At 40.8% G+C, this 21,893-nt stretch overlaps 1 protein-coding gene across 1 annotated transcript in view; it reads right to left on the bottom strand.

Moving 5' to 3' along the window:
- The window catches only part of jam3b (junctional adhesion molecule 3b), a 78,829-nt gene extending 57,340 nt beyond the window's left edge, over positions 1 to 21,489 (bottom strand). Inside the window, exon 1 of the mRNA XM_072593178.1 lies at positions 21,384 to 21,489. Within this exon, the coding sequence (XP_072449279.1) occupies positions 21,384 to 21,441 (58 nt within the window). The 5' untranslated portion in view covers positions 21,442 to 21,489. The remainder of the gene's footprint in view (positions 1 to 21,383) is intronic.
- Between the last annotated feature and the right edge of the window lie 404 nt (positions 21,490 to 21,893).

The raw sequence follows: 21,893 nt of genomic DNA, 5'->3' as shown, positions 1-21,893 counted from the left end.
TGTGTGTGTGTGTGTGTGTGTGTGTGTGTGTGTGTGTGTGTGTGTGTGTGTGTGTGTGTGTGTCAGTGAGAGAGAGAGAATCCCTTCCTCTATCACCTTTATCGGTTTAATTTAACCGACATCAACTCTCAGTCTGGAGAATCTGATAGCCTCTTCTTGGAGCCTTCATACAACTGAATTTAAAACTTTGCCAACAACAAAAAAATCCTTCAGGGTTTTTACCCAAAATGTCTGGTCTGGAAGCATTACTAAACTCCTCACTGAGGTAATCGAGATTTAAAACAAACCTAAATTGCTTTGTCCTCTTCTCAAGAACAAATGCTTAACAGATCCATTATGTGTGAAGAACTCTGCAGACTTCCCCAAACTGGCACTTAAATGATTTTCATCAAGTTATGGATGTTCCCCCGAGCTTAATAAATAATTCCAGAATCTTCCATAAGAAAGCCTCAATTGCTACATTGCATATTTTGTTCATTCATAAACTCTACCAGTGTAAACAAAAACCTCATTAGCTGTTGGAGGCTCTTACACATTGAGAAGAAGTCAGCATAGCTACAGAAAATACAAGTTAATTATTAATCCTCTTCTAACATAGAAAAGCACCATATAATACTAGTTTGTATTTTAATATTTGAAATTGGACTTTTTTAAAAAACTAGCTAAGAACAAGTAGTTAATACAAACAAATCACCCAACTTGCATCACAAAATGGCAAACTTCAAGATTAGAAAAGTCACATTTGCATAAACCACTACAATCTTTATACATAGGATGGAAGCAAAACTTTTAAGCAAACACTGAAAGCAGGAGTTGCAAAGATAATGGTTACTAAATTACTTATTTAAATTTAAGATTATACAATCTGAAAATTAAATTGTAAATACTGGTTGTTGCATTTATCCAGTACACGGTTAAATGTTTGATACCAAACCTCTCATGATGAAACATTCAAAATTATGTGTGTGTCTCTGGAGAGTAACTCGATGATCTCTGCTTGTATATTTTGTTGCTATTTTCAGTTTTAGACTGTAGTGGAAACCAAGTTCTTAATAAGGTTCTGAAATGAGTCAATGTAAACAAACATTCTGGTGAAAGCTGAAGCTCACATTACAGGAAAAAAAGTGCCTTCGTAACAACAATGAGAGCTTAAGTCTCATATTGGGAAATAGTTAAATCACTTTTAGTAAATTTTAATATTTTCAAGCACTACTATAAACTAAACAAATCATTTAAGAAATCATGAAAAAAATTCAAAACTAGAAGGCTTAAACTTTTAGATCTGACATTTATCTAATCAACTTTCACCCTCCCAATAAAATGGTTGTCATTACATTTCATGTCAGATCACTACGCTATATGAGCTACTGGCCATGAAGATGATTGTTGGCACCATCATCAGTGCAGAAACTACAGGGCTTGCTTGGTCTGCTGTGTTAAAAGATAACTAATTTCTGGTCTAACCTGAAAAGCCTTCCATACATAACACTATTTAACTTATTATAGCAACAGTTTACATCAATATGATAGGCACTGTTACAGAGACTTCAAGGAGCAGGCTCTATTCCTTGAGAGTGGGGCAAGATTAGAAATTAAGGTAGCCAAATGAATTAAATTGCACATTGCACAAGACCACACAAACTGTGTCTAAATAAACCAGCTGTGTTTTAAATGTGATTTGACTGGTCTACCAGATTATTATTACAAATGTTATTCAATGGAAGTGATTTTCACTGTAGAGGTATCCAGGTTTACTGGTGTGTTTGAATACTTTGTCATTCTTTATAGTAAAGCTGAATTTATCTGCTCCCTCATAACTTTATGAATGGAAGCTGAAGAATAAGATTGATGTTAATTAATAACTTCATTCTTTAATAATCAAAATAAAGGAATGAGCGCGTAATGGACAGATATTGACAGCTGTCTTAGACTCAAGCACTGAAGAGGAAAATGTGCTATCATATTTATTTCAACACAATTTTCATAGGATGCTGCAGCTTTAAAGCTCCCCTTCTGAAATCATAATATCTGTGCTTTACAGATTTTTGTATAGAAAATGCAGGGTTTTTTGATAATTGGTTAAGATATTTTAGTGATTTTCAATCAAAGATTTATCAAATTGGTCTGTCATCCTTTCAGACTTTTTTCCAATCCAGCTGAATGCATTGAGTATTTACCAACTCATTCATGGTTATTATTAGCAGTTTCAAAATTTGAGTAATGGAGATCAACGTCATCTAACCAGATGATTTGGTTCAATGGAGCACTTCAACCTTCCCCTGTTTCGGGACCGCAGCACAAATAGGTCAAGAAACCTGACTTTGATTATCTTAGTCAACAGATATCTAGAGTCATTTTTAATAATTACATCCAGAACAATATCCTGGAAAAATGCTTGCCCTTAACATTATTCATAAAGTCAAGGATCCTAAACTTTTCTCTGACATGTTGTGGCTGTAGAGGACACTAGTTTGAGCACTTTTGGAATATTGTGTGCAATTCTCATCTCACTCCTATCGGAAGGATGTTGTGAAACTTGGAAGGGTTCAGAAAAGATTTACAAGGATGTTGCCAGGGGTGGAGAGTTTGAGAGATAGAGAGAGGCTGAATAGACTTGGGGCTGTTTTTCTTGGAGCATAGGAGACGGAGGGGTGACCTAATAGATGTTTATAAAATTATGAGGGGCATGGTGGATAGGATAAACAAACAAGGTCTTTTCCCTGGGGTGGGGAAGTCCAGGACTAGACAACATAGGTTTAAGGTGAGAGGGGAAATACTTAAAAGGGATCTAAGGGGTAACTTTTTAATGCAGAGAGTAGTGCATGCATGGAATGAACTGCCAAAGGAAGTGGTGGAGGCTGGTACAATTACGACATTTAGTTGCGTGTATAAATAGGAAGGGTTTAGAGGGATATGGGCCAAATGCTGGCAAATGGGACTAGGTTAATTTAGGATATCTGGTCAGCATTGATGAATTGGACCAAATGGTTTGGCGTCATAGTGGTTCAGTGGTTAGCACTGCTGCTGCACAGCACCATGGACCTGGGTTCGATTCCCGCCTGTTTGTGTGGAGTTTGCACATTCTCCCAGTGTCCGCATGGGTTTCCTCCGGGTGCTCCGGTTTCCTCCCACAATCCAAAGATGTGCAGGTTAGGTGAACTGGCCATGCTAAATTGCCCACAGTGTTAGGTGTGTTAGTCAGGGATAAATATAGGGTAGGGGAATGGGTCTGGGTGGGTTTCTCTTCGGAGGGGCAGTGTGGACTTGTTGGGCCGAAGGACCTGTTTCCACACTGCAGATAATTTAATCTAATCGTCTGTTTCTGTGCTATATCTCAATGACTTGATGTTGAAAGAATATCTGATTTATATTCAAGTTCAAGTTCTTTTATTGACCTCCTAGTAGCTATCACCTTTTAAAGTAAATCTTAGCAGGACTTATACACTTAATGGTAATGTCCTAGGGAGTGTTGCTGAACAAAGAGACCTTGGAGTGCAGGTTCATAGCTCCTTGAAACTGGAGTCGCAGGTAGATAGGATAGTGAAGGTGGCGTTTGGTATGCTTTCCTTTACGGGTCACAGTATTGAGTACAGGAGTTGGGAGGTCATTTTGCGGCTGTACAGGACATTGGTTAGGCCACTGTTGGAATGCTGCGTGCAATTCTGGTCTTCTTCCTATCGGAAAGATGTTGTAAAACTTGAAAGGGTTCAGAAAAGATTTACAAGGATGTTGTCAGGGTTGGAGGATTTGAGCTATAGGGAGAAGCTGAACAGGCTGGGGCTGTTTTCCCTGGAGCATCGGAGGCTGAGGGGGGACCTTATAAAGATTTACAAAATTATGAGGGGCATGGAAAGGTTAAATAGACAAAGTCTATTTAAATAGGGAATCCAGAACGAGAGGGCATAGGTTTAGGGTGGGGGGGGGGGGGGGGGGGGGGGGGGAGGAGGTATAAAAGAGACCTAAGGGGCAACCTTTTGATATAGAGGGTGGTACGTGTATGGAATGAGCTGCCAGAGGATGTTGTGGAGGCTGGTACAATTACAACATTTAAGAGGCATTTGGATGGGTATATGAATAGGAAGGGTTTAGAGGGATATGGGCCACTTGCTGGCAGGTGGGACTAGATTGAGTTGGGATATCTGGTCGGCATGGATAGGTTGGACCGAAGGGTCTGTTCCCATGCTGTACATCTCTATGACTCTAGCCACTTGCAGGCATCTTTCACCAGCCAAAGATATTATTTGGAAATATGCCCTTAGTCCTGCCATATACCAAACTCCACTGGTTGCTGTGGTCATTTCTGAAGGCCTACCTACGAGACAAAGTCAGTACTCCAAAAACACACCAATGGTTCCCATAGGTCCCAACATCAACTTATTTTATACCGGTGTGCTGAAGGAGGGCTCTTACGGAGGACTCAAGCAGTGTGGCAATATGGGCAGAGTTCAGAAATAGGAAGGGTGCGGTAACAACATTGAGGTACAAGTATGGAAACACATTATGGAAAGACATAGGAGCAACAGCATGGTGGCAATAGGAGATTTTAATTTTCCCAACATTGACTGGGGTTCACTTCATGTTAGAGGTCTAAATGGAGCAGAATTTATAAGGAGCATTCAGGAGCGGTTTCCAGAGCAGTATGTTAGTCGTTCAACTCAGGACAGGGCCATACTGGGCCTGGTGTTGGGGAATGAGCCCAACTAGGTGATTGAAGTTTCAGTAGGGGATTACTTTGGGAATAGTGACCACAATTTGGTAAGTTTTAGAATATTCATGGACAAAGACTAGACTGGTCCGAAAGGAAGAGTGCTAAATTGACGGGTGGGGCAACTATAGCAAAATTTAGCAGGAGCTGGGGAATGTGGATTGGGAGTAGCTGTTTGAATGTAAATGCACATTGGATATGTGGGAGGCTTTTAAAATGGGGTTGATTAGAGTGCAGGGGATAGAAATGGCAGGATTAGAGAACCATGGATGACAGGTGAAATTGAGAGATTAGCTAAGAGGAAAAGGGAAGCATATCTTAAGGTCTAGACAACTGAAAACAGAGGAAGCTTTAGAAGAATATCAGGAAAGTAGAACCAATCTGAAAAGTGAGGAATTAAGAGGACTAAAAGGGATCATGAAACATCTTTAGCAAACTGGGTTAAGGAAAATCTCAAAGTCTTTTATTCATATAAAACTAGGAGAAAGGGTTGGCCAACTCAAGGACAAAGCAGGAAAGTTATGCGTGGAATCAGAGAAAATGAGTGAGACTCTTAATGAGTACTTTGCATCAGTATTCACCAAGGAGAGGGCCATGACAGACGTTGAGGTTAGGGATTGATGTCTGATTTTTCTAGACCAAATTGGCTTAAGGAGGGACAAAGTGCTGGGTATTTTAAAATTCATTAGGGTGGACAAGTCTCTAGGTCCAGATGGGATCAATCCCAGGTTACTGAGGGAAGCGAGATGAAATAGCTAGGGGTGCAAAGATCCTTGCACATGGGTGAGGTCCCAGAGGACTGGAGAATTGCTCGGTGTTTAAGAAGGATGGCAGGGATAATGTAGGTAATTGTAGACCACCTGGCGTCAGTAGTTGAGAAACTGCTGGAGAAGATACTGAGGCATAGGATCTATTTACATTTGGAAGAAAATGGGCTATCAATGATAGGCAACATGGTTTTGTGAAGGTCATATCTGACCAACTTAATAGAATTCTTTGAGGAAGTGACAAAGTTGATTGATAAGGACTGTAGATGTCATATACATGGACTTCACAAGATGTTTGATAAGGTTCCCCATAGTAGACTGATAGAGGAAGTGAAGTTGCATGAGGTCCAAACTGTACTAGCTAGATGGACACAGAACTGGCTGAGCCGCAGGAGACAGTAGAAAAGAGTTTCTCAAAATGGAGAACTGTAACCAGTGGTTTTTCACAGGGATCACTGTTTTCTGTGATATACATAAATGAACTGGAGGAAGGTATAGGTGGTCTGATTAGCAAATTTGCAGATGATACTAAGATTGGTGGAGTAGCAGATAGTGAAGGAGACGGTCAGAGAATGTAGCAGAATATCGATAGATTGGGGAAGTAGGCAGAGAAATGGCAAATGGTGTTCAATCCAGGCAAATGCAAGGTGATGCATTTTGGAAGATCCAATTCAAGAACTAACTATACATTAAGTGGAAAAGACCTGGGGAAATTGATGAACAGAAAGATCTGGGTGTTCAGGTCCATTGTACTCTGAAGGTGGCAATGCAGGTCGAATGGTCAAGTCTGTATGTGGCATGCTTTCCTTCATCGGACGGGGCATAGAGTACAAGAGTTAGCAGGTATCGTTACAGTTGTACAGGATTTTGGTTCAGTCACATTTGGAATACTGCATACAGTTCTGGTTGCCATATTTCCAAAAGAATGTGGATGCTTTAGAGAGGGTGCAGAGAAGATTCACCAGGATGTTGCCTGGTATGTGGGCTCTAGCTATGAAGAGAGGTTGAGTAGATTAGGATCATTTTCATTACAAAGACATAGGTTTATAAAATTGAGGGGTATACACAGGATAGATAGCAAGAAGCTTTTTTCCTCCAGAGTGGGGGACTTAATTACTAGGGACCACAAGCTCATGGTGAGGAGGAAAGTTTAAGGGAGATATGTGTGGAAAGTTCTTTATGCAGAGGGTGGTGGGTGCCTGTCAGTGTTGCAAACAGAGGTGATAGAGGCAGGTACGATAGCACTATTTAAGATGTATCTAGACAAATACATGAATGGACAGGGAGTAGAGAGATACAGATCCTTAGAAAATAAGTGACAAGTTCAGATGGATGATGTGGATTGGTGCAGGCTTGGAGGATTGAAAGGCCTGTTCCTGTGATTTTCTTTGTTCTTGAACCTTATGCCTACCACATAATTACAAAAACATGTATTTACACTGACAATATTGCTTTTTCAACTGGGATAAAATCCTTTGAGGATGTGGGAGAGATGTTAAACTTTGACTTGTGAAAAATGGTTAAAATGTATCTACTATTAGAGATTGCAACTAAACATAGACAAGTCCACTACTTCTGCATTCCATCCTGAAAACTGCAAGGCACACAGCACCTTAAATGTCACCTGAGAGAAAACAAAATGCAGCAGAAGCAAACTTCTACCTATCATGGAGTGACCCTTGATAGCAGAATAGACACACCGCAAGTGATTCAAGTCACCACACAAATCTGTCTTCACTCAGTATTAAGAGTCGTAGAGATGTACAGCATGGAAACAGACCCTTTTGGTGCAACCTGTCCATGCCAACCAGATAACCCAACCCAATCTAGTCCCACCTGCCAGCACCTGGCCCATATCCCTCCAAACCCTTCCTATTCATATACCCAGCCAAATGCCTCTTAAAATGTTACAATTGTACCAGCCTCCACCACTTCCTCTGGCAGCTCATTCTGGAAATCTTGAGGTGGACTCGAGATACCAGTCATCTCAAACACTGCCCCAGTTCCTACTCAATGAGACACATCAAGATACAAAGAAATTCACAGAAATTTTTAAGACTTTAGAACTCATCATGTTGTCTTATGAAACTGTCCCCGGACAAAAATCAAATATCCCCAATTCCACAACTCTGGAGATATACACAGGAACGTTACACAGAAAACACTCTCTGACTGTCAGAATAGTATGATGGCTATGGTAGGGGATTTTAACTTTAACATTAGCTGGGACAGCCATAGTGTTAAGGGTTTAGCTGGAGAGGAATTTGTTAAGCGTGTACATGAAAATTTTCTGACTCAGTATGTGGATGTACCTACTAGAGAAGATGCTAAACTTGACCTACTCTTGGGAAATAAGGCGGGGCAGGTGACTGAGGTATCAGCGACAGGGCACTTTGGGGCCAGCGACCATAATTCTATTAGTTTTAAAATAGTGATGGAAAAGGTTGGACCAGATCTAAAGGCTAAAGTTCGATACTGAAGAAAGGCCAATTTTGACAGTATTAGGCAAGGACTTTCAAAAGCTGATTGGGGGCAAATGTTCGCAGGTAAAGGGACGGCTGGAAAATGGGAAGCCTTCAGAAAGGAGGTAACGAGAATCTAGAGAAAGTATATTCCTGTTAGGATGAAAGGAAAGGCTGGTAGGTGGAGGGAATGCTGGATGACTAAAGAAATTGAGTGTTTGGTTAAGAAAAAGAAGGAAGCATATATCATCAGGTATAGATAGGACAGATCAAGTAAATCCTTAGAGGAGCACAGAGGAACCTCAATGACCTGAATGAGATAGACGGGCACTATTTCATTTGGATAATTGATTATTCGGTTAATCGATTCAATGACTTTTCTCTGGGGCTCAGAGTTTTCTATTAAGTCTGCTCCCCGCGCATGAGCCCTTGTCCCTAAAACTGCTCCCCCGCTCCCCAAACCCCATTCAACATTCCTCCCCCACCCACCCCGTCCCCTTTCCAGGGCAGATGGACTGAACACCAACAACAAGACTGCTGCTACTGCCTTTTTATTTTTGGGGGGTGGGGTGGGGTCAGTGGAGGAGTCGCCAAATAGCACGCACACGTGCACACAACACTTGCAAGAGAGAGGGGAGGGAGAGCGCGGGGGGGGGGGGGAGAGCGCGGGGGGGGGAGCGCGCGGGGAGAGGGGAGGGAGAGGGGAGGGCGAGGGCGAGGGCGAGGGCGAGGGCGAGGGCGAGGGCGAGGGCGAGGGGGAGGGGGAGGGCGAGGGGGAGGGGGAGGGGGAGGGGGAGGGCGAGGGCGAGGGCGAGGGGGAGGGGGAGGGGGAGGGGGAGGGGGAGGGCGAGGGGGAGGGGGAGGGGGAGGGCGAGGGCGAGGGCGAGGGCGAGGGCGAGGGGGAGGGCGAGGGGGAGGGCGAGGGGGAGGGCGAGGGGGAGGGCGAGGGGGAGGGCGAGGGCGAGGGCGAGGGCGAGGGCGAGGGCGAGGGCGAGGGCGAGGGCGAGGGGGAGGGGGAGGGCGAGGGCGAGGGCGAGGGCGAGGGCGAGGGCGAGGGCGAGGGCGAGGGCGAGAGGGAGAGAGAAGACAGAGAGGGAGAGAGAGGAGAGGAGAGACGGAGAGAAAAGGTGTCAGTCATTTACAGACGGTGCCTACGCTCCCAGCAGTCCAGGACTGTCCTCAACGGCACTTTTAATCACTGTAAACAAAAGACGCAGTCAGGGTTGGATACATGTCTTTGATGATATGTTTCTGATTGGACCTTAAGATCAACTGATTTTTGATCATTGGTATTCGGATAATCGAGGTTCCCCTCTACAAAGGCAATAGGAGTTTACTTAAGAGGGAAATCAGGAGTTCAAAAAGGGGACTTGAGATAGCTTTGGCAAATAGAATTAAGGAGAATCCAAAGGGTTTTTACAAATACATTAAAGGACAAAAGGGTAACTAAGGAGAGAATAGGGGCCCCTCAAAGATCAGCAAGGTTGCCTTTGTGTGGAGCCGCAGAAAATAGGATATACATGTATTTAGAAAGGCAAGTATGATTTGGGATAGTCAACATGGTTTTGTGCGTGGGAAATCATGTATCGCAAACTTGATTGAGTTTTTGATGAGGGCAGAGCAGTAGAGGTGATCCATGTGGACTTCAGGAAGGTGTTCGACAAGGTTCCCCATGGGAGGCTGGTTAGCAAAGTTAGATCTCATGGAATATAGGAAGAACTAGCCATTTGGATACAGAACTGGCTCAAAAGGTAGAAGACAGAGGGTTGGTGGTCAAGGGTTGTTTTTTCAGACTGGAGGACTGTGACCAGTGGAGTCCCACAAGGATCGATGTTGAGTCCACTACTTTTCGTCATTTATATAAATGATTTGGATGTGAGCATAATAGATATAGTTAGTAAGTTTGCAGATGACACCTAAATTGGAGGTGTAGTGAGCAGCAAAGAGGATTACCTCCGATTACAACGGGATCTTGACCTGATGGGCCAATGGGATGAGAAATGGCAGATGGAGTTTAATTCAGATAAATGTGAGGTGCTACGTTTTGAGAAAGCAAACCTTAGCAGGACTTATACACTTAATGGTAAGGTCCTAGGAAGTGTTGCTGAACAACGTGACCTTGGAGTGCATTGCTCCTTGAAAGTGGAGTCAGAGGTAGATAGGATAGTGAAGCCGACATTTGGTATTCTTTCCTTTATTGGTCAGAGTATTGAGTACACGAGTTGGGAGGTCATGTTGCGGCTACACAGGACATTGGTTAGGCCACTTTTGAAATATGTAGGGTGTAGGTTTGCTCATTGAGCTGTAGGTTCGATATCCAGACATTCCATTACCTGGCTAGGTAACATCATCAGTGGTGACCTCCAAGTGAAGCGAAGCTGTTGTCTCCTGCTTTCTATTTATATCTTTCTCCTGGATGGGGTTCCTGGGGTTTGTGGTGATGTCATTTCCTGTTCGTTTTCTGAGGGGTTCATAGATGGCATCTAGATCTGTGTTTGTTTATGGCATTGTGGTTGGAGTGCCAGGCCTCTAGGAGTTCTCTGGCATGTCTTTGCTTAGCCTGTCCCAGGATAGATGTGTTGTCCCAGTCGAAATGGTGGGTTTTTTCATCCATGTGTAGGGCTACGAGGGAGAGAGGGTCGTGTCTTTTTGTGGTTAGCTGGTGTTCGTGTATCCTGGTGGCTAACTTTCTTCCTGTTTGTCCTATGTAGTGCTTGTGGCAGTCCTTGCATGGAATTTTGTAGATGATGATGGTTTTGTCCATGGGTTGTACTGGGTCTTTTAAGTTTGTTAGTTTTTGTTTGAGAGTGTTGAAATATTGCGTGCAATTCTGGTCTCCTTCCTATCAGAAAGATTTTGCGTAACTTAAAAGGGATCAGTGAAGAATTACAAGGATGTTGCCAGGTTTGAAGGATTTGAGCTATCGGGAGAGGCTGAATAGGCTGGGGCTGTTTTCTGAGCATCAGAAGCTGAAGGGTGACCTTTTAGAGGTTTACAAAAGCATGAGGGGCATGGATAGGATAAGTAGTCCAAAACTAGAGGGCATAGGTTTAGGGTGAGAAGGGAAAGATATAAAAGAAACCTAAAAGGCAACTTTTCCCTCACAGAGAGTGGTACATATATGGAATGAGCTGCCTGATGAAGTGGTGAAGGCTAGTACAATTGTAACATTTAAAAAGCGTCTGGATGGGTATATGAATAAGAAGAGTTAGGAGGGATATGGGCTGGGTGCTGGCAGGTGGGACTAAGTTGGGCTTGGATATCTGGTCGGCAAAAAGGGTTGGACCGAAAGGTTTGTTTCCATGCTGTACATCTCTGACTATGACTCTGCATCTCAACAACAAGGATTCAGTCTACCACAGAGTATATGGCCAACCTGTAACAGAATACAAAGGAATCTCTATTATCCAGCATTTGACTAACTGAATTTCAGATTATCCAAACAAGATCACAAAGTCGCAAAGCTTGGCAATGTTATCAGGCATTCCATTAACCGATCGAAATACTCCCTGCCCGTGTCCTTCAGATAATTGAGGTTCCTCTGTACAGACATGACACAACGTGGCCACCTGGTGTATAACTGGCACCTCAAAAGTTCACCTGACTGCAATTGCCAAAACCCTTGCCAAATCATGAAGCACTAGTTAGGGAACTTGACATTAAAACAGTGATGATAGAGCAGAAGCTATCTTGCCATTCTTCTTACTAAGCTGGGCTCACTTCCTTCATCAAGTTGTTCATTTTTCTTTTGAACCTTTCCATAAGAACTCATTTATCAAATAATAGGCAATGGCAAACTCTTAAGAATTTCTCTCTTCAGTCTAATTGTGTATAAAATGACTTTACTCAGCTCCAAAGTTTTAAAAATTACACGAGATTGCAAAACAGTTTTGTGATTGACAGATATTCCAGTCAAGTTCTAGATGCTGATGCAAACATCTGAGATAGAGCTATTTAAACATGCACCATTCATTACCAAGTAACATTTTAGATCAAACACTGGATGCACTTTTTACAAAATAATATGAGGAATGAAGTAACATACATATTTAGGTCTTGATGTAACCAACATTAGTGCTTTCATGACAAAGATGGTTGTTTACTGAGTTTTACAATTTGACATCTTCATTTTCTACCACAAATTTTCACCGAGAAAATGGAAAGCAACAATTCATCATACAAATTAAAGCTGTATCAATATTTATTTCAAAGGATTCTGAATTCGTAATTAAAATATTCTGTTCAGTTTGTTTCAATATCTAGCTTTTCATTAATTATATATCATTTGGATTATTAAATCCCACTAATTAATTTCAATACCTAATGCTATTGCAATTTCTACCTAGACCAACTGCCTCTTTACTCAGGTTCAAAGAGCACCATGCCTGTTTCCCCAAGAAACTTTAAATCAACTGAACCAATTCCAACTGGTTATAAATAATTTACATTCCCAATAAAATGCACACAATTTGTGCAATTTTCATAAAGGAACGATTTCCTTTTCCCTTGGTTACTTTAATAAAATGAGAAAAGATTATATTTGTAAGTCTATGAAATGTTGATAAAGGATAGTTATATCAATAAATCAGAAGTGCACAATTTACTTGAAGCAGTAAAACAAATGTTAGGCTAATTAAGTTAATCAGAAGGTGCCTGAAGCAAAACATACTCATCTGACTAGTTATACTCAGCAAGTATCACTTTTAATTTTTAAACAAGCTCAGTAGAATAAAGGCAGCAGGAAAATGTAACGTAACTGAAGCTTCCGCATATGTACAAGGTCAAGAAAACTTGAACTGAATAAAATGGAACTTGTTTGGCTACGCTGTTAAAACTTGGCTTGTTTTTCTTATTTTGGAAGCAAGTCAGTCAAAAAGTGTCTCATTTCTGCAACAAGCTCAAGAGTACGTGATGCGATTTCAAATTTTATTAAGTGCAACCCAGCTCTCAACTTATTCCAAATGCCAAATACAAAACACAATATAACCACTTTTGGAACTGAACCAAAACACTCACTTGTCATGACAACACTAAAAATGTCAAACGATTTCAAGGCTATTTCATTTTAGCCTAGTCCAAAGAATACCCCAGAGAAGGACTTTTTTCAGTTGGGCAGTTTTATCACAATTGCCTTACAAGGGGTGCAATTGTAGTACATCAACCTCAAATCAAAACCACCAAGTAATGCCGTAACCTAAATTATTGCCTAGTTGTTTCTTAGGAAGCTTCAACATAAATTCATGGGCACATGACATTTGGTAGAACAGCCATTTTACTGACAACTTCACATCAGACAACTTGAACACAGCAGCAGCAGACAGCTCGTACTGGGTTTTCACAAATAGGGGTAGAGAACTGAAAGCTCTTACCGACAATCATCAGTGTTGAACCGTATGAAAAAATATATTTCTATATTCCACCTTGGTCATTTGCAATCTTGACCCCATTTCTAACCTCTGAGTTAATATCATGCCAAATGTGCCATAATTATATCAATGTTGCTTTAACTACACAAGTTGAATATCTCAGTATTAATCTATCACGATTGAAAACAAGAAAACCAAAATGCTCAGTGAACCAAAGTATCTGGTCATTGAGTTTATGGCCATCAGGTTCCCTGCTAAAAGAAGTCAGCATCACTTATAAGTGAAGCAAATTTCCTTTCTATTAACACAGAAATTTCTTAGGCTTTAACAGATTCTCCAGTCTTTATGATCAGAGAATGGGATGCTTGGGGCCACAAATAGGTTAAGTTCAGAAAAGACCCTTACCAGTAGAAGTACACAGTGTTTAAGCTTGTGAAAATCTTCAGGGTAACAAAGTTATCAAATACTAAGTATTAATATTTCAGGTTCAGTGGCCCTTCCTGAGAACTGAATTCCTCTCCACAGATGTCACCAGACCTGCTTAGCCTTTTTAGCAACTTCTATTTTTGTTTCTGATTTCCAGCATTTATGGTTCTTTTGGTTTTTAAAAAGTATTAAATGGCTTAGCAATTTAAGTAAATAGGGATTGAAAAAAAACCCTGTATTTTTTCTTAGAGTTTAGTGATTAAAAGTTTGTGATTTAGTCTGTCCGTTTGATTCTGCGCAAAACAGAGAATCATATCAAATGACGTACAAAATGTCACTGAAATGAACACTTGCAACCTTGTAATTCAGAAATGTAGGGTTCTGGCTTCCAATCAGTAATTTACTGACTTTCGGTGGTTCAAATCACCCCTAGATCCCAGATTCTAAACCCTGGACTTATTTAGCGAATGAGAAAGGAAGTGTTTCGGGGTAAAGTAATCGCTGCTTTCACTTATATACAAAAAGGTAAGTATCATACAAGAAATAACAGCAAATGCAATAAAACAGTAAAATTAACACAATTATACAGAGGACAGTAATTAAATACATTACACTAAATACACTATTAGAACCTAAAGAGCAGTTTTAATCACAGAAATTTAATCAGGCTTCCTGCCCTTCGTGCCAGGGTTCCATCACCATCCACCTTCCCCTCCCTGCTAGTTAGGTCGGAAACTTTGGGTCTCAGGAGTTTCAGCTCACCACTGAGAACACAATTTTAAAATGCATCTGGTTGCTGAGGTTCTGATTGTTGGTTCTCTTGGCTCAGAACAAGCGTGCGTCTGAAAGCTTTTGTTCAGACAGCACTTGGTTGGCATCATCCCTCTCGGATGTCCTTTGTTCAGAGGACGCCCTTGGTTTGGCTTCCAATTCAGCCTCTGTTCTTGGATGCAAAGCTGCTTGTTGAGACTGGAGGCCTATAGCGAAGCAGTTTGTGCAGAAGCTTGTTGTTGAAAAAAAAGGTTCTCACCTCAGGTCATATCAGGTGTAGACTGCCAGCTCCCTTATCTCCCCTCAAATCTGTGGTGTCCACAGTGTTTCTGCTATTTCCTTCTCAAGTCAACTGGCTTCCTGATAGTTAAGCATACGTGTGAATGGATTTTGATTGAAGATGAATGTTGTATCTGTATAGGCTCCATATCATCTGTGCTGGGTGCGAGGTATAAAAATCGAGTGTTAGGTTTGGTTGATTGTTCTTTTAGAGTGGAGATGTGAATTGGAATTCCAGACTCAACAACAATCCTGGACAAAAATCACTCTGGCTGTTTGCTGCAGCCTAAGCTCAGCATTTTGTCCAGTGTCTTAGATATTAGAAAACTGCCCAGTATTTTAGATGATGGGGATTTTTGCACAATTCTACAGGAAGAAATTTTAAAGTGAAGATAGGAGTGGTACTTCCCTTTAGCTGTGTGTCTGTCAAAGATATTGCTGGGAAAATAAAAGCTGAACCTTTGTTTCTGACGCTTAGGATACATCTTTCTATATTGCTGTATTGCTATATTATAAAACAATAGCTTTCATAAACAGGTTAAAATATATTGAATATAATCAGTGACTGACCACCCATGGTATCACAGAAAACAAAAGTGGCCCATTCAGTCCATCAACCCTGCTCTGCCATTTAACATGATCATGACTGATCCTCTAACTCAACATCATGATATTATCTATTGCCTATCCAATGTCATACTTTTCAATGACGTTGTCCAGTCGATCACAATTCATGTCACATCCTTAAAAGTTTCTTTTGTTTAGAGTTTGTGCAATTTGGAGCATGTCCTTTTTTTTTCTAACCCAATGAAGAATTCTACCACATTATGGTCACATTTTCCTTAAGGACATCTCGCAACAAGATTGATTTAATTAATTAACTCTTCCACTGCACAGAACCAAATCTAGGATGGCCTGCTCTTAGTTGGTATGTCAATGTACTATCTAAACAAACCTTGTACACATTCCAGCAAAGCTGGAGTTTTATTGCTAATCATGTTTGCTCAGTCCTTGTGTGGATCAAAATAATCCATGATTTCTGTAGCATTCTTAATGCATGCATCTCTAATGTCCTGTTTAACATTACCCATAAATGTTAGAGCCTGCACAGGTATTTTGATTCAGAGCTTACAGAGTAAGCCCCACTATTCGAATGAAATTATGGATGATCCTTGACTCTGCTTTCCTGCCTTTTCCTTATAACTCTTGATTTCCTTACTAAATGAAAATTTATCCATCTCAGCCTGGAATATACTGAACACCCCAACCTCCACAGGTCTCTGCAATAAAGCATTCCACAGACTGACTATCCACTGGGATAAGAGGTTCTCTCTCTTAAATTGATGGCCCCTTCCTCGCAGAAAACACCGAGGTTTCCCTCGAGAGTGTGGAACCAATCTCTCAGCATCGAGGCTCTAAGACCTCTAAGAATCTTGTGTGTGTCAATAAGGTCACTTCTCATTCTTCTAAATTCCAGTGAGTACAAGCCTGCTAAAGTGCATAACCTCATATGTTCTCCCATCATATTCCATTCACCAAGTTTTTGTCCATTCACTTAAACTGTTTACAGCCCTTGATATATTAGTGGCATCCTCAATGCTTGCCTTAACACATAATTCTGTGTCATTGACAAACTCTACCATGGTAGAGTTTCCCTTACCCAAGTCATTAATGTAGATTGTAAATAATTGTGGATCCAACACAGATACCTGTAGTACTGCACTAGTTACATACTGAAAATGCACTCCCTTTCCCAACTTAGAGTCATAGAAACGTACAGCATGGAAACAGACCCTTTGGTCCAACTCATCCATGCTGACCAGATATCCCAACCCAATCTAGTCCCACCTGCCAGCACCCGGCCCATATCCCTCAAAACCCTTCTTATTCATATACCCATCCAAATGCCTTTTAAATGTTGCAATTGTACTAGCCTTGATCACTTCCTCTGGCAGCTCATTCCATACACATACCACCCTCTGCGTGAAAAAGTTGCCCCTTAGGTCTCTTTTATATCTTCCCCCCCCCCTCATCCTAAACCTATGCCCTCTCGTTCTGGACTCTCTGACCCCAGGGAAAAGACTTTGCCTATTTACCCTATCCATGCCCCTCATAACTTTGTAAACCTCTATAAGGTCACCCCTCAGCCTCCAATGCTCCAGGGAAAACAGCCCCAGCCTGTTCAGCCTCTCCCTATAGCTCAAATTCTCCAACCCTGGCAACACCCTTGTAAATCTTTTCTGAACCCTTTCAAGTTTCACAACACTTTCCGAAAGGAAGGAGACCAGAATTACATGCAATATTCCAACAGTGGCCTAACCAATGTCCTGTACAGCCACAACATGACCTCCCAGCTTCTGTACTCAATACTGTGACCAATAAAAGAAAGCATACCAAATGCCTTCTTCACTATCCTATCTACCTGCGACTCCACTTTCAAATAGCTATGAACCTGCACTCCAAGGTCTCTTTGTTCAGCAACACTCCCTAGGACCTTACCATTAAGTTTATAACTCGTGCCAAGGTTTGCTTTCCCAAAATGCAGCACCTCACATTTATCTGAATTAAACTATCTGCCACTTCTCAGCCCATTGGCCCATCATATTTTATAACTAAAAGAAACAGACTATTTTAACAGTCTTGAGACATTTTATTATCCAAAAGGGAAGATTCATAATTTTTAGGAATTTGTGTAATGAAATGAGGTTGGTAGTGTTTGTTCTCTTACACAATGAAGGTTTATTGCTGAAGTCTCTAGGTAGGTGTACAATGCATAGATCTATCAAGTTCTGCATTTCTTGCTTTTGTCCAAGCTATTATTGACCAAAACAAAACCTGGTTTGTTGGAGGAGTTAGCAGCGTGATTGCTGTTTTCCACTAGGAACAAAGACTTCTTGTTCTAAAGAAACTCTAAATCAGCTTTATAACTAGCCTTGTTAAAATATTGAAGCTATGCACAATTTCTCCGTATCCTGCATTGTGAAGAAAGATTCTTTCCAGTCACAAAGTGGTGAAATCTTAATAGCAAACAGTTAATGAACGCTTAGTTTGTTCATTTCAGTTTCACCTCCTCGCCATCTCACAAAAACACAAATATTTTAACTCATGGCATGATATTACCAGCATTGCCAAGTTCAGAAACTGTCTCAGTAGTACATGCAAAAATGAAAAGACGACTACTTTCAGCATGGATATTTTGTACTTTTGTACAGAAAATAAAATAAATAATCAGAAAACAAACATACTTTAAGTAATTAAATAATTTTGCCTGAATGATATTCTTACCTGGAGTTTTTCTTCAATTAGCAGTGTAATTTTAGTTATATGCTTTTTGATTCAACGAACTTCATTCTAGAATGTTAGATTTCCTCGTGTCCAATCTTAGCATCAATGTAATTTCATTATGGAACATAGCAGCTTTTTGGAGGTGGGCAGGGGGGTGGGTTTATTGGAGAGAGAATTATGATAAATGTTCTTATACAAAAACAGGAACAGTATTACTTTACAATTACAAATGACTAAAATTAGTATTTCACACATATATGATGAACTAAACACACCGTGTCATGCAAGGCATTTGAATAGTGCAACTATGAGAGTTCACATGCCAGACAGAAAATTAGCAGGATGTCTACCTTCCAGAGAATGATCTCATGGCCCAATTACTTTTGATAACATCTAAGAACCATGCATAAATATAAGTGTGACAAATTCTAGGCAAAAAACACAGGCATGATGAATTCGCTCAAATGTGTGAGAAGAGTACAAGAGTTCTCCTTTACTGTGAGCCTGAAAATGAGAATCCAAAAGAAGGGCATGTTGCCAAGGTGGTATACCAGGTTGGCAAAAGTATAACTTCACATTACTTTTCAAGGGAGTAGCATGGTGGCTCAATGGTTAGCACTGCTGCCTCACAGTGCCAGGGACCCGGGTTCGATTCCAGCCTCGGTTGACTGTCTGTGTGGAGTTTGCACATTTTCCCCATGTCTTCGTGGGTTTCCTCTGGATTCCTCCGGATGATCCAGTTTCCTCCCACAATCCAAAGATGTGCAGATCAGGTGAACTGGCCACGCTAAATTGCCCATAGTGTTCGGTGCATTAGTCAGGGGTAAATATATGGTAAGGTAATGGGTCTGAGTGGGTTAATCTTCAGAGGGTCGGTGTGGACACGTTGGGCCAAGGGGCCTCTTTCCATACTGGAGGGAACCTAATCTAAATCTCTCTCTCTTTAAAAAGGTAAACAACTCCACAAAGCAGTGAACAGCCTAAAGACAGTGCCAGCCCATTCTTGTAATATCTATGAACATGTATCAAGATCGAGAAACATCAGCCATTTTACCAGATCATTATTGTTTTATCACATTAAAAGGGAAATAAAAGCAATCCTGAAAGCTAGTTTTACACTGCAAGTTCTTAAATAGTGAAAAGCTACAGTAACTCTGTACAGGCATTAAAATGACAAATGCAAATTTCAACCAATATACTTCAAACTCAAAGTCCCCAAGAAAATAACAGAACTTTTGTTCCACCAGACAGAGACCAAATACATTGCATCAGCAGGATGAAAGAATACCACGTAAAAACCCAAAGAACAGCAGATACTGGAAATCAGAAACAAAAACAGAAATGGATGGAAAAGTTTAGTGGGTCTGGCAGCATCTATGAAGAGAAATCAAAGTTAATTTTTTGGGTCCAGAGACCCAACTCTGATTTTTCTCTGTAGATGCTGCCAGACCTGCTGAACTTTTCAAGCAAATTCTACTTTTGTTTTTAAAAGTATACAAATCTGAGGTGAACAGACTAAATAGAAAAGGTTAAGGTAATGTCAGGTTCATAATAAAACAAGCAGAACACAAAATGCAGAAAAGAATTGAATGAGAAATGATCAACAAAATGTTAGCACTAAAAGATTACCAGTTAACATAAAAGGAAAGCCTTTTAAAATAGCCAGACTGAAACAAGGGAAGGCTAGTCACCAACCCTTTTTCTGGTGTTGTATGACTCTCATTCCTTGTACAATATAGTCACACATGATTTTTGTTTGATATCGTTAGGTACAAATCTTGTGCAGAATAAAATTCACTCTACGATAATCTCAAACTGCATTTGAGTATGCATTAGTATAACTAGCAAAACCAATTAAAATATTAAGATAGCAGATCCTGTGCACTTTTTAACTGTTGCAAGAGGTCTCTGTCCCTATTTGTAGCCAGATATTTGCACTGTTGCCAACTTATGCAAGCATGCTATTCCATTAAGGAGGAAAGAAGTCAAGCTATCTGCCCAGCTAGAGCTCAAACTTGGGCCAATAATTACCACATTAATGTTACCCATACTAGCAATTATTCATATTTTATTATGAAAAAAAAGCAATAGAGAATGGAACTGTATATCACAACCAAAAGCGTCTCCAGTACATTCTTTGTACTATAGTACAATCTCCATACATCACCAAATCATCCATACTGCACATTTTTAAAAATAAAACCTACATGTTTCATGAATGACATTTAGCTTTTCTTTATCTTGATGAAAGGAAGTTTATTAGTTATGCTACTGCACAATACTTTTAGATCGACGGACATATCTTCATCCACAGCAGTCACACAGTACGTTACTGTAACAATACTGGAAGAGGGGGAATAATAAAAAATATACAAAATGTAGGAAACGTACTGCTTGGAAGACAGCGTCTTTTAAAGCGAGAGAATTGGTTAACGCTGCGCATTGGTAACCACTCAACAACGATCTTCTGAAGTGTATTCGCTACGCAGATGCTTTCTGATTGAAGCTTTCGTGAACTTTTTGTTCCAGTTTCACTTATGACATTTGTGAAAGAAATCCGACTCTGGCTAGTGTCCCGCAACCCAAATCAACAGTAAAGTCGCATGTTCATTTACTAGTATTATTTTTAATTAAGGACCCCGGAAACAAAAGTTTTTCATTTTTTTTAAAAAAGTAAGCGACCACGGCAAACTCCATTGGCACATATCCCGAGATTGTAAGATAGACATCGCATCAAGCGAGGATTCAAACCCGCAGCAAAAGTCAGTGAATGCGGATTCTGAAATCTAATGTTGTTAGTCTCTTTTAAAATAAAGTGAATGAGCCACAGGAGGGGTAGCGAGTTACTTTGTGCCCAAAGCCCAGCTGGAATCAGACAATTTTAGCAACTCAGTTATCGTGGTGGAAGACATCCAATCGTGTATCTCCATAAACAACACAACACGTCCATTTAATTAGAAATAACTCGTTTTGTGACAGAACCAAATAAGTAGCAACCTCTGCTTAAACTCAACTTCCAGCATTTAAACCATGCTTTGCTCCAACAACAGGATTCTAAGTAAACTTGTTTTTGGAGAACAGTTGCTTTCTCAAAAGATATGTTACTCATAAAGTATCGTATTAGAAACAGTTGAAGTACTTTAAACCGGGAAATGAAAACCTATTAAAGCGCAAAGTAACGGACAGAGAAATTTGTACCTGGCTCCCCAGTACCGTAAAATAAAACGGGGGGAAAAAAAACACACACACAATACTTTAAAATACAGTCAAACCCTGACAAAAACACAAGGTATTATTCGCTCGTCCAGTGCCTGTTACTTACTCTCCGCCAGGAGGAGAAAAAGCCCAAAAAGCATCGACGCCTGACACCCTCCCGCCATCTTGACAGCAGCTGCTCGGGCGGCGAGCGCGCCTGCGTGGTGATTGCAGCCCGGCCACAACGATGCAGTTACCCTGAGTGACAGCACCATGGCAACGGGGAACCATGGCAACAGAACACGAAGAGGAGAGGGGAGGATGTTCAATGGTTCCAATGGATGGATGCTGTCACTCCATAAAAGCAGGTAAGGGCAGGCAGCATCAGTCGGGGCAATCTGGAGCCGTTTTTGATTTCGACACCCAAAGCTAAATTCTTAACTGGGATTTTTTTTTAAACAGTTCTTCACCAAATTTCCTGCAAGTTTTGTGTCCCTTTAAATCAGGGGGTTGGAGGCTGGGGGAAGCATTTTCTATTTGTTTTGAATTAAGCATGAATAGTAGATGTTATCATTTTAAAAACAAACAATGTTCCATTAATAAATCATATTTATAATGTTAATAAATTGTCGAATAT

Source organism: Chiloscyllium punctatum, chromosome 23, assembly GCF_047496795.1.
Source record: "Chiloscyllium punctatum isolate Juve2018m chromosome 23, sChiPun1.3, whole genome shotgun sequence".
NCBI lineage: Eukaryota > Metazoa > Chordata > Chondrichthyes > Orectolobiformes > Hemiscylliidae > Chiloscyllium > Chiloscyllium punctatum.
The sequence above is the reverse complement of the archived record's forward strand: the minus strand, read 5'-3'. Positions and strand labels throughout refer to the sequence as shown.